General features: G+C 40.8%; 1 protein-coding gene across 4 annotated transcripts in view; it reads left to right on the top strand.

The window, feature by feature from the left end:
• Nucleotides 1-15,009, top strand: part of HELZ (helicase with zinc finger) — a 150,688-nt gene that overhangs the window by 78,368 nt on the left and 57,311 nt on the right. For all 4 annotated transcript variants that reach the window (XM_074970577.1, XM_074970575.1, XM_074970578.1 and 1 more), the window contains 3 exons: nt 5,367-5,545; nt 7,714-7,832; nt 9,896-10,041. In XM_074970577.1, the coding sequence (XP_074826678.1) occupies nt 5,367-5,545; nt 7,714-7,832; nt 9,896-10,041 (444 nt within the window). The remainder of the gene's footprint in view (nt 1-5,366; nt 5,546-7,713; nt 7,833-9,895; nt 10,042-15,009) is intronic.

Here is a 15,009-nt window from a genome sequence, read left to right as displayed (position 1 = left end):
CTGCTTTTTTAGTGTGAGCATTCCTGCTCAGATTTAATAATTCACCTTTTTATTTAGCGGTGATTTTGAAGAAATAAGGGAGAAATCAGTTGCTTTTCAAGTTTCTCTCTTTGATTCCTTGGACTTCCTAGATTTTTAATTTTAACGGTGGCCTCAGATGAGACTTTTAGTCTTCCCAGCTGCCTTGTATCTGAGGGATTTCAAATGAGAAAAAGCTGACTCCAATTCTGGAGAATGAGAACCGGAGTTCCTTCAAGTGGAGTCCTCTGGACCATGTCCTGAAGCGGGGGGTGGGAGAAGGTGGGGGGAGGAGAGGAGAGAGAATTCTGACGACCTTACCAAGAAATGGGGAGAGATGTTCATGTTCCCTGGTTCAGAAAGGAGGTTGACTTTGGATGCTCCAAAGCAGTGCTCATTTACCCTTTCTAGGTAGAAAAGCTGAGAGGATCCTCCTTTCTAGAGCCTGAGTTGAAATGACAGGTTTCAGAGTAGCAGCCGTGTTAGTCTGTATTCGCAAAAAGAAAAGGAGTACTTGTGGCACCTTAGAGACTAACCAATTGCCACAAGTACTCCTTTTCTTTTTGAGTTGAAATGAGTTTCCCTTCCGCTTGTCCCAGAGGTTCGTTTCTTGAGGCCTAAGGCCCCATTCCTGGCTCATTCGCTCAGGTGCTTTTGAAAATTTACCCTAGGTGACTTAGGAGCATTCCCAACACAGCTCATAAGCATGGAGATGGACTTGAATTTTAATCACACGTGGAAGTTAGTTACTTTACAGTTAGACTGTTGGCCCTGCTCACTCAAACAATTTGATAGAAATTCAGCCACAACAGTATAATGTGGAGGAACAGAAGAAAATAAGCAGGTGAACATTGAACAGACATATTGGGCCAAATTCTCTGCGGGTGTAACTCTGAAGCAAATGGAGAGAGTTAGACTAGCAGAGAATTTGATCCACTCTCTACACTTTTTATCAGTGTAGACCTCAACAAAAGTAAATGCATTTTTTGGAACATACTTGTATCGGATTAGAAAAATAACTTAAATGGATTTCATTGTAATTGCAGGTTGTACCCGAAATGCTTTTTAAAATGGTATTAGAAAGTACCGCAACATGTACAGTGCCATAATCTGAAAAGGGATGGATTTCTGCTGTGAGATTTTGCAGGTTTTCTTTTACAAAGTACTAGTTGCTTGACAGAGATTGCTGTGTACATTTTCCATTCTTTTTTCAGTTTCACCATGTATTTCCTATGGTTTTCACTGCGTGCGGTGTATTCTAGTTCTGTGCAAAGATAGGTCAGCCTGAGCCACAATGTTCAGATTTGAATTTCCTCTTAATTTAGGTGTTTTGTTTGGGTTCTTGACATAATATGCTTGATATTGCTGCCTAAATTCTCAGCTGGCTGAGTTCAAACCTCCCTTTCCATGGCCACAATTTACACCCATATTATTTGCACTTGTAACTTTGCTCAAGCAAAATAAATTGCAGGCACAAATTTGAGTACCTGCACTTGTAACTGCCTGATAGCACCTGCAGTCAGATACTTACAAGTGCAAGTATTCAAATTCATGGAATCAAAAATGTATACTCTAGCTTAACCAGAAGTTGTGGGCTTGATGCAGGAATTACTGGGTGAAATTCTCTGGCATTTGTTATTCATGTCAGACAATAGATAATCATAGTGGGTCCTTCTGCCCTTAAAGTCAAAGAAATTACAGGAGCAGATTTTGAAGACACAAATTGCATCGAAAAAAAGTCACTATGTTCAAAGTGTCGCAAAGTATTAATATTGGTTTATATCATGACATTTCCCAGTTTTTCACATCTGTCAGGTATTTACTGCAAGGTGGGTGCACAACTGGTTTCAAACTCATAGAGTAGTTATTAATGATTTGCTGTCACACTGAAGGACGTGTCTAGTGGGGTCCTGCAGTGGTCTGTCCTGTGTCTGGCATTATTCAATATTTTCATAAATAATTTTGAGAATGGGGCAGAGAGTATGCTTATACATTTTGTGGACAACACCAGGCCGAGAGGGATTGCAAACACTTTCGATGACAGGATTAGAATTCAAAATGATCTTATAAATTTGAGAATTGGTCTGAAATCAACAAGATGAAATTCCATAAAGACAAGGGCAAAGTACAACGCTTAGGAAGGAATAGTCAAATGTGCAAATACAAAGTGGGGAATAATTTGCTAGGCAGTATTACTGTGGAAAAGGATCCGAGAGTTCTAGTGGATCACAAATTGAATATGAGTCAACGATGTGATGGACTTGTGAAAAAGGCTAATATATTCTGGGGTGTATTAACAGGAGTGCCATGTGTAAAACACAGAAGATAATTGTCCTGCTCTGCTTGGTACTGTTGAGGCCTCTGGTGGAGTATTTTGTTGCATTTTGGGGTGCCATGCTTTGAGAAAGGTGTGCACAAATTGGAGAGAGTCTAGAGGACAGCACCAAAAATGATGAAATGTTTAGAAAACCTGACCTATGAGGAAAGGTTAAAAAAACTTGGCATGTTTATTGTGGGGAAAAGACTGGGGGTGAACCTAGTAACAGTCTTCAAATATGTAAAGGGCTGCAATCAATTGTTCTCCTTGTCCACTGAATGTAGGACAAGAAGTAATTGACGTAGTCTGTACCAAAATTAGGTTAAATATTGGGAAGAATTTTCTAACTGTGAAGAAAAGGAGTACTTGTGGCACCTTAGAGACTAACCAATTTATTTGAGCATAAGCTTTCGTGAGCTACAGCTCACTTCATCGGATGCACCTAACTGTGAAGGATGCTTAAGTGCCGGAAGTGGTTACCAAAGGAGATTGTGAAATCTTCATCACTGGAGGTTTTTAAGAATGGGTTAGACAAACACCTGTCAGGGATGGTCTAGGTATACTTAGTACTTCCTTGGTGGGGGGACAAGGGGGAATGCATTATATGATCTTCGAGGTCCCTTAAAACCATATTTTTCTGAGATTCTATGATCCTTTTCTGCCAGTGGTGAATAATTGCTCTAGGCTACCCTTTTTAATCTCATAACAAAATAAGAGAACTTAATTGTTGAGCAGAGATACTTTTTGAGATGCTGTCAGCCAACCTGAGTCACGCAAAGTTAAATTTTTGTAATAAAAGGCAGTGCGTGGTATAATAATATCTAATGACCATATATTTTGCATTTCAATAGCACCTTTCAGCCAAGATTCTCAAAGTGCTTTACAAACATAAACTCATATGAAACTCAGTAATCCTCACAAATACCTCTACGAAGTGATAGGTAAGGATTATCCCCATTTAACAGACAGGGAAACTGAATCAGAGAGATTGAGTGAATGGCCTAATTTCACTCAAGAGGTCAGTGGCACATCTAGGAATAGAATCTAGGCTCTTACTCTCAGTCCCTTGTTCTGTATTCCCACATGTCTTGTTATACTGAGGTATGAAATAGCAGTTGAAATTATCAGCTTGAAAGCTGGTGATAACTACATATTTATATCATTAGAATGTTTTTTTTCTATATTCACTGGAGTAAGTCAGGAGTTTAAATCACTTCCTTCTGCATTGACTTCTAGCTTAAATGTGTTTCTGTTTTGTAACTTAATGTCAATTTCAAGTTTTACCCTTTGATGAATAACTAAGTCATTCAGAGTAATGCAACACCTTCCTCTGTAGCATGGGGCATGGGTCACTTGCTAGAGGATTCTCTGCTCCTTGAAGTCTTTAAACCACAATTTGAGGACTTCAATAGCTCAGACATAGGTGAGAGGTTTTTCGCAGGAGTGGGTGGGTGAAATTCTGTGGCCTGCGTTGTGCAGGAGGTCAGACTAGATGATCATAATGGTGGTCCCTTCTGACCTTAGTATCTATGAATCTATGAATGCATTTGCATCTCTTTGCATTTCATTTTGTGCTCATTGGCCCATAAGGACATTATCACCTTTGTTTTCATAAACCAAATTTAGAATAGCCTGAGTAATTGTTTTTGTCTTGTTAGATGGAGCGTAATTGAATAGGATCTTTGTAGATATTGTGAGCGCAGTTTTCAAACATGAGTTCGTACCTAGGATGTCCAAATCCCACATCTTTCAATCATGTTGGTACTTAGGTGCATAAATCCCTGTTTTTTGAATGCCTATATGCTGATTTAGACATCTTGGGCCAGATCCTTAGTTGGTGCGATTTGGCACAGCTCCTTTGATATCAGTGGGATTACTTACGCTAAAGCGCTTTGCTGGATCATGGCCCAAGTCCCTCTCCCCTGCCCTTTTTTTTTTTCTTCCATTCCTTTTCACAAACTGGGTCATATCATACCATCAGTTTTTAAGCAGGCTCTCTATTGAAATAACAAGGTATGTCCCATTAAAATTAACTTATTTATGTGTTTTAAGATGACATTTCTCTTCCATGCCTTTGATGACAACGTCCAGATTACTAAAGTTTAGTCAAGGAAAATCCTGACTTCTGGTACTAGAATTTCTCCCCTCACCCCCCCCCCCCCCATTTTATCTCCTCCTTGCATATAGTATATCTTTATTATGGCCCCTCACAATAAAATAATTAACAGAATTTCTGTTTGATTCTTAGAGTTTACAAGACATTCAATAAGTGTAAAAGGAAGGGTAGGATTTGAGCAATATCCCTTCACATACTTTTTAAGGCCCTGAAGCTGTAATTGACCACAAGAGTGGACTACTGCCATATGCTCTGCCAGTTGCAGGATTAGGATCCAAAGTGGTATTTCAGTATATGAAACCAAGTATCAGAGGGGTAGCTGTGTCAGTCTGTATTCACAAAAACAATGAGGAGTCTGATGGCACCTTAAAGACTAACAGATTTATTTGGGCATAAGGGGTAAAAAACCCACTTCTTCAGATGCATGGAGCATGCCGAAATACATCTGTTAGTCTTTAAGGTGCCACCGGACTCCTCGTTGTTTTTCAGTATATGAAATACTCCCAAAGTATCAATGAATTGAGTTTTAATAGAATAAAAGTTAAACATGACAGTCAAACCAGGCTTCTTAAAGCTCAGAGGCTAACTATCTGAATTGGATTTCAACTACTTAAGAGCAGGTAGTTATCCGTACAGTGTATGCATAGATACTTAGCCTTACTGTTTCATTAACATCAGTATTCTTATAGTTGTTACACGAGTCACTGTTGAACTGAGTCCAATAGCTGTGTACATGTATTAATATAATGGGCTCAGCCCATTAATTCTCAGATGCTACGGTTCTACACTGTGGCAAGATTTAACTTCCAAAAGAGCTGGTTTTATGTAATAGAAAACAGAATCGTAGCTTATGAAATGTTAAGCTGTCTTTGTGTTTAAGTCCTATAGAAAATGAGCCCCTCTCTTCTTTTCTAGGGTATATTTCAGAAATCGCTGGGTAAAGACTGTCCACCCAGTTGTGCATCAATACTGTTTGATTTCAAGCACACATTCCACCTTTCAGATGCCACAGAAAGAAGATATTCTTAGACAACGAGTTGTAGTTGTTACTTTGAATACTTCACAGTATCTATGTCAACTGGATCTTGAACCTGGTGAGAAGATTTCAGACAAGAAATATCTTTAAAATACTTTTGAGAAATAGTCTTGTTCAGTATTTTTCAGTGCCAGTCAAAGTGGCTCTTACATCTTTCCCCATCCTTGCCATAAATGAACCCTCTCAATATTCTTTTTGGTTTTCCCTTTTGGATCCAGAGACAAGAAGGAAAATATGAATCTTTTTAATTAGTGAATGTTACAGAAGTGTTAAATGTTACAATCTAAATTTGTTGGTATTCAGATTAGCCTCATTCTGAACTTTGTTTATTTAAAAAATGGGGATCCTTTAAAAAAAATCAAACTTTAATGAAAAAACAAACAAACCAGCGTTGTCCATTATTTAGAACTGATTCAGCATGGGAGAGATGGGGATACTGAATATTTTATTTATCTCTTTGTCAAACTTTGTTTCAATGGAAACTATTTGACCATTTCTACCATGCTTTCTCCAGGCCCTGATCCAGCAAAACACTTTGCTGAAGAGGGATGGACTTAAGCACATGTTAAGTGCTTTGTAGAATCAAGGCCTTTGGGATGCTGTTAGTGGTGGTATCTTGCTTTTTCACATACAGTACATATTTTCATATCTTTATCAGATAATTTATTTTTCAAAACACCCACAGATTATTCTGTACTTTTTGTGGATTGTTTAGCTGTGGAGACTCCCTGACCTCCCCCTTCCCCTCCCCTCTCATGCACGTACACATGCACGCGCGCACACACCATTACATTAAAAAGAGATTAATTTGTTATTTCTAGATTATTTGATTTGAAGTAACCTAGACTAATTCACTGGGGCAAAGGCTGCTTAGTGCCCATCACTTTCCTTGATCCACAAATAAATTTCATCTGACATTTAGAGAATGTCTAATCTCTTTAAAGATATTTTTAAGATTAATTCCTTATGGCTGGACACGCTGCTATGGATAAGGTTAAATTCTAAATCATTATACATTTTTTCCAAGATTTTAGAATTTGAATGTGATCTCTTTGAGACAAAAGTTCTTTCCTTATTTATTTGGTAAAGGGCTGCGTATATTCATGCTGATACACATATAAAGTTGTTACAGGGGGTTCAATGCTCACTTTCTTAGTTTTTGTCATAAAGCATTGAATAATTTATTACTCGATAATCAATACCTGTTCATTATTTTATATTAATTCAAAGAATGATTGTTAGATTTTTTTTTTTACATATAATAAATCTTACTCCGTTGTACTGAAATTGTTCTCTGACACCATTTTAAATCTTTAAGAAATATATATACGCATTTCTCAAAAATGTAAATATATATTTATATTTCTCTTTTACCTATCTAGAGCATCAATACATTTAAGAAACACAATTACAAATGTAAAATTTTGTGTTCAAAGCTTTAGTTCATCAGTTTTTTCCAATTATGAATTTTCCAGTGAATAGACTGCGTAGCCTGATCTACAGATTATATACTAATTATATTAATTACATAAGAATTTCCAGTTATTACTTTGAGGGTTGACAGGTTCTTGTCCCAAGATCAGGCCCAGTATTATTTAAATTCTTTCGCCCTCCAGTTCCTCCCCTCGTAAACTCCCACTTTCCCTAGTGTCCCATTCCAGCAAAGCACTTTGGTGTGTGTATAAATTTAAGAACATTTATAGAGCCACTAAAGTCAATGGGACTACACACATGTTTAAAGTCCATCATGGGCTGAAGTGCTTGATCAAGGTCTAAATGCCTGCAAGAATAGATGGACTTGGCAGTGTGTCTGGAAGGTTAACAAATCTGGGCTCTGTCAGACCCAGAAGGGAAGCAAATTCCAGAGTCGAGAAACCTATTTGGAGAACATCCTGCCAGCGGTCTCCTCTTGTTTATATCAAGGAAGCTCCAGATTGACTATCTCCACTGTTGTCAACTATGGCAGGGGGAAAAGGTGTTCTCTCAAGCAAAAGTTAAAATAATTTTCTGAATCAGTTGGCCACTGTTGTCCATCTGATATGCTGTGCTATTGTTTGGATGGTTTTTAGCAGTTAGTAGACATTCATTTGCATATGACTGTGTGGATAGTTTCCACTGGTGAATATCAGAATGTAATGCTCTCAGTAGTTTATCCTATTGTCATCACTGTTTTTTTTTTGTATCTGCAATTTCATATATTTGCTGATGTCTCTCTTTATTCTATAGGGTTTTTTACGCATATTCTATTAGATGAAGCTGCGCAGGCCATGGAGTGTGAGACGATCATGCCTCTAGCATTAGCTAATAAAAACACAAGAATCGTCTTGGCTGGAGACCATATGCAAGTAAGAGCCTCAGGACTTTTTCATATCGAGCTTGGTTTATATTATATTTCCCTCAGAAAATGTATTAAGTTTATCCATCTATTTAAGGTACTTATCTGGCCCCATTACTGTAGTAGTAGAGTGCCTCACAATCTTTAATGTATTTATCTTCACAACACCTCTGTGAGATAGGGAAGGGCTGTATTTTATAGATGGGGAACAGAAGCACAGAGAGGCTAAGTGAGTTGCTTAGGGTCACACAGGTAAGTCTGTGGAAGAACAGGGGTTTGAACCCAGCTCAGCCAAGTCCTAGGCTAATGCTGAAACTACTGGGACAGTTCTTTCTTTTATAAACTATATAAGTTTAAAAGTTACATAGTGTTTCAGTTTAATGAGGTGGGCAGATAAGTATGATCACCCCATATTATACGTGGGAAGGTGAGGCACGACGAGGTAAGGTAACTTGCCTAAGGCTACCCATTGAGTCAGTGGCAGAACCAGGATCAGAATTCCTTCTCATTCTGTGCTCTGACCACTAGCCCACACAGTCTCTAAAAGAGGTGAAGGAAAACAGATATCACATGTTATGATTTAGGCAATGCTTTTTTATTAATGACAACAACATCAGGAAGAGGATCTAAACCATCAGTGAATATTCTATTAGATGAATTGAAATTGAAAATACCATTATGTTTCTGCCCTTGTGTCACCATGCTGTGCTTAGAAATTGTGGGAGTCTCAAAAACTGATGATGGCATGCCATTCTGCTGCCTGTAGGCAAAAGGGAGTGAGCTTAGAATAGGGTCAGCCGCATTTGCTTTGTTGGTTTAGTAGTGAGGATGCAGCCCCTTCTTGTGCACCACTACAAAAGATGTAATGTCATATGCTTATGGCTCCTCTAGTCCTTGCATAAATACCCCTGTTGAGACTGCAGGACCTACAGACCTGGTACAGGGCCAGGGGGGCATTTATTGTTCTAATAATAATCCCTAGCTCTTATATAGTGCTGTTCATCCATAGATCTCAAAACGTTTTACAAAGGAGGTCATTATCATTATTCCCATCTGAAAGATAGGGAAACAGAGATAGAGGGAAGGAAGAGACTTTCCCAACATCACCCAGCAAAGCAGTGACTGAGCCAGGAATTGAATCCAGGTGTCCGGAGTCCCAGTCTAGTGCCCCAACCGTTAGGCCACATTTCTGCCTCTATTCTATCCTCCTCTTCCTCTGTAAAAAGCTGTTTTTCCAAGTAAAATAGTTTGGCTGTTTTCATATTTTTTAAAAAATAGTGATCTCACCTCAGTGTGCAACATTTGCCTTTCTAAAGTTAAAAGTGAGCTGACACTGAAAAAATAAATACAGCATCTCAAATCATTAACATAGCAGAATATATATGTAGGCTTAACATTTCCAGGCATGTCTAAACAATGTTTTAAAATCAGTTCCGTATTTCCTTACCTTTCTAAATTGAAATCCTGGGTTATGCCTTTTCCTGCTACAGCAAATGATGTGAGTCACCGCTAAAGCCGTGTAAGTGTGGTGTAGGCATTAGGGAAGCATACTGGTAACCAGGGCATCTTGAGTTCTATTCCCAGTTCTCCCAGTGAGTACAATAACTTATAATAATTTTATAAATCTTGAAGAGATCCTCAAATTAAAGGTACTAGAGAATTGCAAAATAGTATTCTGCAAGGTGCGTACCACCTTCCATTGTTTGCGATTGTCAGTGACGTCTGCAAACTATGTAAGCGAAACATAGACAAAGGTGTTTTGACACACGCATGTAAACAAGCTTTTTTCTTCCTTTCATCTTTACATAGTAACAAAATATTCTGCTGGTCAGCTAAGATCATACGTACTTGTGTCACTTTTGCAGCAGAAAGGTGTGTTTCTATGCAGTTATTGTAACTAGCCCCAAACCAAGTCATGGACATATGTTTTCTTAATACTACTGAAGCAGCTTTGTATGATTTAGTTGTTTACAGGCCATCCTTCAGTTGATGTAGAATTTTTCTTTTAGGAGTATGAAAATCTAAGTCTGCATATTTAGTTAAATTTTCTCTGTATGTGTGTGTCTATTACAGCTCAGTCCTTTTGTCTACAGCGAATTTGCCAGGGAGAGAAATCTTCATGTTTCATTACTTGATCGGCTCTATGAGCACTACCCTGCAGAGTTTCCATGCAGGATCTTGCTGTGTGAGAACTATCGCTCCCATGAAGCTATCATCAAGTAGGTGTGAACTTTTTCACTGTATCACACTTTTGTTTGACTGGTGTGAGTGAACCTCAAAAGGCAGAACAACTTTGTCATTTCAGTGCCACATGTAGTTGAAAAGAGAGAGAGAAGCAACTACAACTTGTATTTACATAATAAAATCATAGTAGTTTTGCATTTTAAAAGTTAATTGGTGAGAAATTTTTTCCATTGTTAAATAATGAGACAAGAAGTTTTTTTGTTTAAAAAAAAACATACAAAGTTCTGAAATTAGCTGCGGGGAGCAAAAATTGGGGTATATTTCGACACTCCTATTATGGAGCTGTTGTTCAGGGAGAGGTGCCTTGATTGTGAGTCTTTCCTGCTCTGGCTGACATTAGTTAACCTGCACTGGATATGCTCAGTATGTTCCCCAGTGTCTTTGTGAAAGGCCATGGCTAGTTTGTGATTCTGTCCTGAAGAAGCAGGCAGGTTCAGGTGCCCAAACATTGCTGAAATAAAATTTTTATTAAAGCTAATGATTAAAAAAAAGTATATAATACATAAGTTGAGAAAAGAGTGTCTGTACATCTGGGTATAGTGCTTAGATTATCCACAAATGCAACATTTGTTTTTAAAGTCATAAGATGCATATAGTGCATAAACAGCAATAACCCAAATTTAGGTGAATGAATTTAAGTATACAGTTCAGATATCTAGCATCCATGCATTCGGGTAGGTTACTCATGAAAAAAGTTATACACAGAGTTGGTGACGGAAAGCAAAATATATCAATGAGTGAATACTGTCCCTCAGTAATTGAGAATTTAGGATTGGTTGTCCATTTAGAGGAAAAAACAGTCCATCAGGAAAGTATTTGAGTTACTTTCCTGACGGCTCTTCTCATTGGCACTCCAGCTCATCCCTCCTGGTATTACCAATGTGTTCTATGTAGATGTCCCTCGACCACCTGATGGCATCCGACATACCACATAGCCATTTCCACCTCTCCGCAAAGGAAATAGACTCTGCAGCTGCAGAACCTTGACCTTGAAGCCCTTATAAAAATATTGCAGTAATAGCCTGTGATACTGAGCAACACTCTTAGCACCTGCAGTAGTTTGGACCACTAACATAGTAGCTCTTTTAAAAAATGAAGGTAGAATTGAAATTAATCAACTTTTAACTCAGTTCATATTCTGCAATTCTTTTATTAGTTTCAAAAATTTAGACAGCATCAGAATAATTCAAGAGCGTTGATTATTTTTTTCTTGCTTAAAAAAAAAAGCTGCCTGCAACATAGAATGACATGATCGTATAAGTACAAAAAGAAAAAAATAGGTCAAATTATGATCTTATCACTTTGCTAGTGTCATTTTTTATTACTTTTTTCAAGACTCACTAATTAATTGTTTGTCATTTTTATGCTGTGATAAACTAATGGCTGCTAGTATAATGAACTCATCCATGAGCTGTGCTAAAAAGAATCAGTGCAGTCATGGAGAAAACTGTTAAAGTTTAAATCCTTGCTCAAATATTTAGTGAAGAATATTATGTTGCTATCCAATCATGTTAATTGGGTTTTCACTCACTATGTTCACAGCAAAAAGCAGAAAAATCCATCATGGAATCAAGATTAAAAGTTTAACACACTTTGCTAAATAGTGTATAATAAGGCCTCTTTCCATTAGGTGTACACTGCATTACAGATTCAAGTGTGGTTTAGTTTAGGCTACATTTCTAGAAATTATAAATGAGAGGGAGGCTGATGGGACTCAGAGGAGGCTGATTCTTTCCACTTTAGGTTACGGATGGGATATAGATACATTCACCTCAGAGTTGTCTAGTGTAATGCAGCCCTGGTTGATAGTGACCTAAAGTTGTGATCTGGTGGTGTTTTGATGGCATATGTGAAATGAGTTTTTTGCGTTTCCAGTAGACAGTTGTCTACGTCTCCAATCAAAACCACAATTACAATAACTGGCAGCCTTCACGGATTAGGGGGTCACGAAGACTGAGCAATTCTCTGACTTCTAGAGGGGGTAACTCCATGTCTAGGTTGAGGCTTATGAGTAGGGCAGAGTTGGGAAGCTTGCATGTTTTTTTGTTGTGTGTTTGTATAATGCCTAGCACAGTGGGGTCCTGGACCATGACTAGGGGCTCCTAAGCACTATAATAATACAAATGATTAATAAATCATAAAGGCTATACCTGTTCTGTGAGTAAACTGAGGGATACAGGGTTGCAAGAATGACAGTTTTCATGTTCTCTAAGGGACATGTCAGATTGCAGTTGATATTATATGTTATGGACCATGCAGCTAGTTTTCTTCAGGGGTTGGCAAAGTGTCCATGGTAAAAATTTTGTGGTCTGGGGGGGGGGCCGCTCGCGGGTGGTTCCCCGCAAGCGGCTCCCCATCCCTGCTGTTGCTGGCAGAGGTGTGGCCAGGCAGCTCTGCACACTGCCTCCGTCCCCACTTCTTCCTCGAGCGCTGACTCCGCGGCTCCCAGCCCGTTGGCCGGAAACCACGACCAACGGGGAGGGTGGCGCCTGCCGACGGGGCAGCGCGCAGAGCCGCCTGGCTGCGCCTCTGTGTAGGAGCTGGAGGGCACATGCTGCTGCTTTCTGGAGCTGCTTGAGGTAAGTGTTGCGTGGAGCCTGCACCCCCTCCCGCACCCCACCCCACTGCCTCAGCCCTGATCCCCCCTCCCACCCCAAGTGTGGAGGGGCTTAGTGTGGGGGGAATCCAGGTGTGGTGTGTGACATTTCTGGGTGGGGCAAACTAGGTGGGGGCAGCTCGGTGGGAGATCTGGATGCACAGGGACTCGGGGGGTTCTGGGTACAGGGGCAATGGGACTCTGCAGGTGATCCAGGAGAATGTGGTTGGGACTCAGCAGGGGAGGTCTGGGTGCCGGGAGATGGTGCTCGGCGGGGGGGTCTGGGTGTAGGGGTCTGAGTGGGTAGATCTGGGTGCTGGGGGAGTGGGGCTAAATGGGATGGGGGCCATGTGTAGCTGGTTGGGGCTCAGTGGGGTGAGGGTCTTGGTGTGGGGGGTTCATCAGGAGGGTCCAGGTGTAGGGGGTTAGGGCTTATCAGGGTGAGGGTTCAGTGGGCCTGCTTAACAGGGTAGCCCCAGCTGCTGCCGAGGGGACTCCTGCTTCCCCCTGTGATTCCTCTGTCCCCTTTTCTTCCACATTTCATCCCCCTCCCCCATTGTCCCATGCCCCATTCCCCTCCCTTCACTTCCACATTCCCCTCCCCCTACCCTATTCCACCCCCTCTTCTTTCCCCACTGCTTCTTCCCACCACCCCTTTGGCCCCTTCCCTCATTTCCTTTGCCCCCCCTTACCTAGCCACACTGCTGGCACTCTTTGTTGCACAGAAAACAGGAAGGCTCCCAGCACACAGAAGGGGAGCACAACTGGCACTAGGACCAGGAGGCAGTGTTCAGCTGCCGAGTCTGCAGAGCCTAGAGTCAGCCTCCTTCAGCTGGGCAGCTCTGCTCTTGTGGAAATGAGGATGGGCAGTGAAATGTAACCCCGTGTGTCCCTGCATGCCTCACCTCTGTTTGTCTCACCCCCCCACCTGTGCCAATGGTCACCCCCTTGGTTTTCTGCAGGGAAGCACAGGAATTCTGTGTGGGGAGGTTTTGCGGGTGCACAGTCCTGCAGAATTCCCCCAGGAGTATCTCGTGCTGGATTTAATCAGCAGTCGGCAGGGTTACCCTGTGCTTTTCCCCTGTTTCTTCTATTTCTGTCCTACAGTGTGTGTTTTTCCTTGTCTGATACACTAAGACAAAGAACATTGCTATTCATGCCTGCTAAAGGGTCAGATTCTCTGGAGTGGGCAATGAGAGCTCAGCACACATCCATAAAAGGCACACAAATGGGGCTTTTAGCTACCCTTGTGCCCCTGATCTTGAGGTTGCTGGTCACTGACCTAGTCCCAGGCAGAAATTAGAGCAACCTGGAAGCTGGTGTATCTTGTGCTGGCAGCCAGTGGCCTCCAAGGCCTCTTCTGACAGTTGAAGATCAGCCAAAGTGAGGGGCAGCCTGGTCACAACACATTTCACTGGCAGCTAGGAGGAGGGGTATATGTCATCTGGTGGTGCTCCTCTAGTGGCCAGCTCCACCAACTTGAGGGCTGCTTTGGTCCGACATAATGGCACAAAGGAGCTGGAGCACTCTGGAGAATTGTAGCCAAGATTCATCATAGTGGTTCTTGATGCTGAAAAGCATTGTAAATGACACCAAATTTCACCCACTAGCTTTCTTATTTGAAATGTCTTGCTTCTTTTTGTAGGAATTTGTTTTGAGGCCAGTTTGCATATGAGTTTTTGTACAAATGCCTTTTCCCATTAATCCCATTGCTTTCTTGGTTGAGTGACTCCATTTTTAATTGCTATGTATCTGAAAAGTGTTTGTAGTGTACAATATTGCATTGTGGATGGGAATAGAATTCTCACTGCATGAAGGTAGATTGTGTATTCATTGTATATAGATATAACATCCAAAAAACTATGTTAAAAGAACGTTAAGTTTGCAAAGTCAAACGTTGGAAAGTTAGGAAATGCCAGAATTAATTAATTAATTAAAATCAGTACCATAATTTCTACCCCTTGTGCATTATGACACACTCTTTAATTACGTGATCACATGCTATTTTGTGGGGCGGGAGAGGTAGGGGTGGTTCCTTTCTCCAGTCTTCCTCCCCTGGCTCTTTACCTCAATCTTCTTGCCTAGCCGGTCCCAGTCTCCCCACAACCCTTGTTCCAATCTACTTGCCCTCTACCCCCAGGTCTGGTTCTTGTCCCATCTCCCTTTAGGTCAGGCAGCTGCCTTCTCTTCCACATTGCCTGGGTGTCAGCAAGAGGAGCATTGCTCTCACTTCTAATGACCAGCACCACAATGGCTTGTAACAGCAATTGCAGGGAAAGCCCTGCTCAGTCCCTGCAGCCCTGGGCTGGAGCATGCTCAGTGCAGACAAAATCTTCAGAAATTTAGC

This window comes from Natator depressus, chromosome 14, assembly GCF_965152275.1.
Source record: "Natator depressus isolate rNatDep1 chromosome 14, rNatDep2.hap1, whole genome shotgun sequence".
In the NCBI taxonomy this organism is placed as follows: Eukaryota; Metazoa; Chordata; order Testudines; family Cheloniidae; genus Natator; species Natator depressus.
This window is presented reverse-complemented; position numbering and strand designations above follow the sequence as displayed.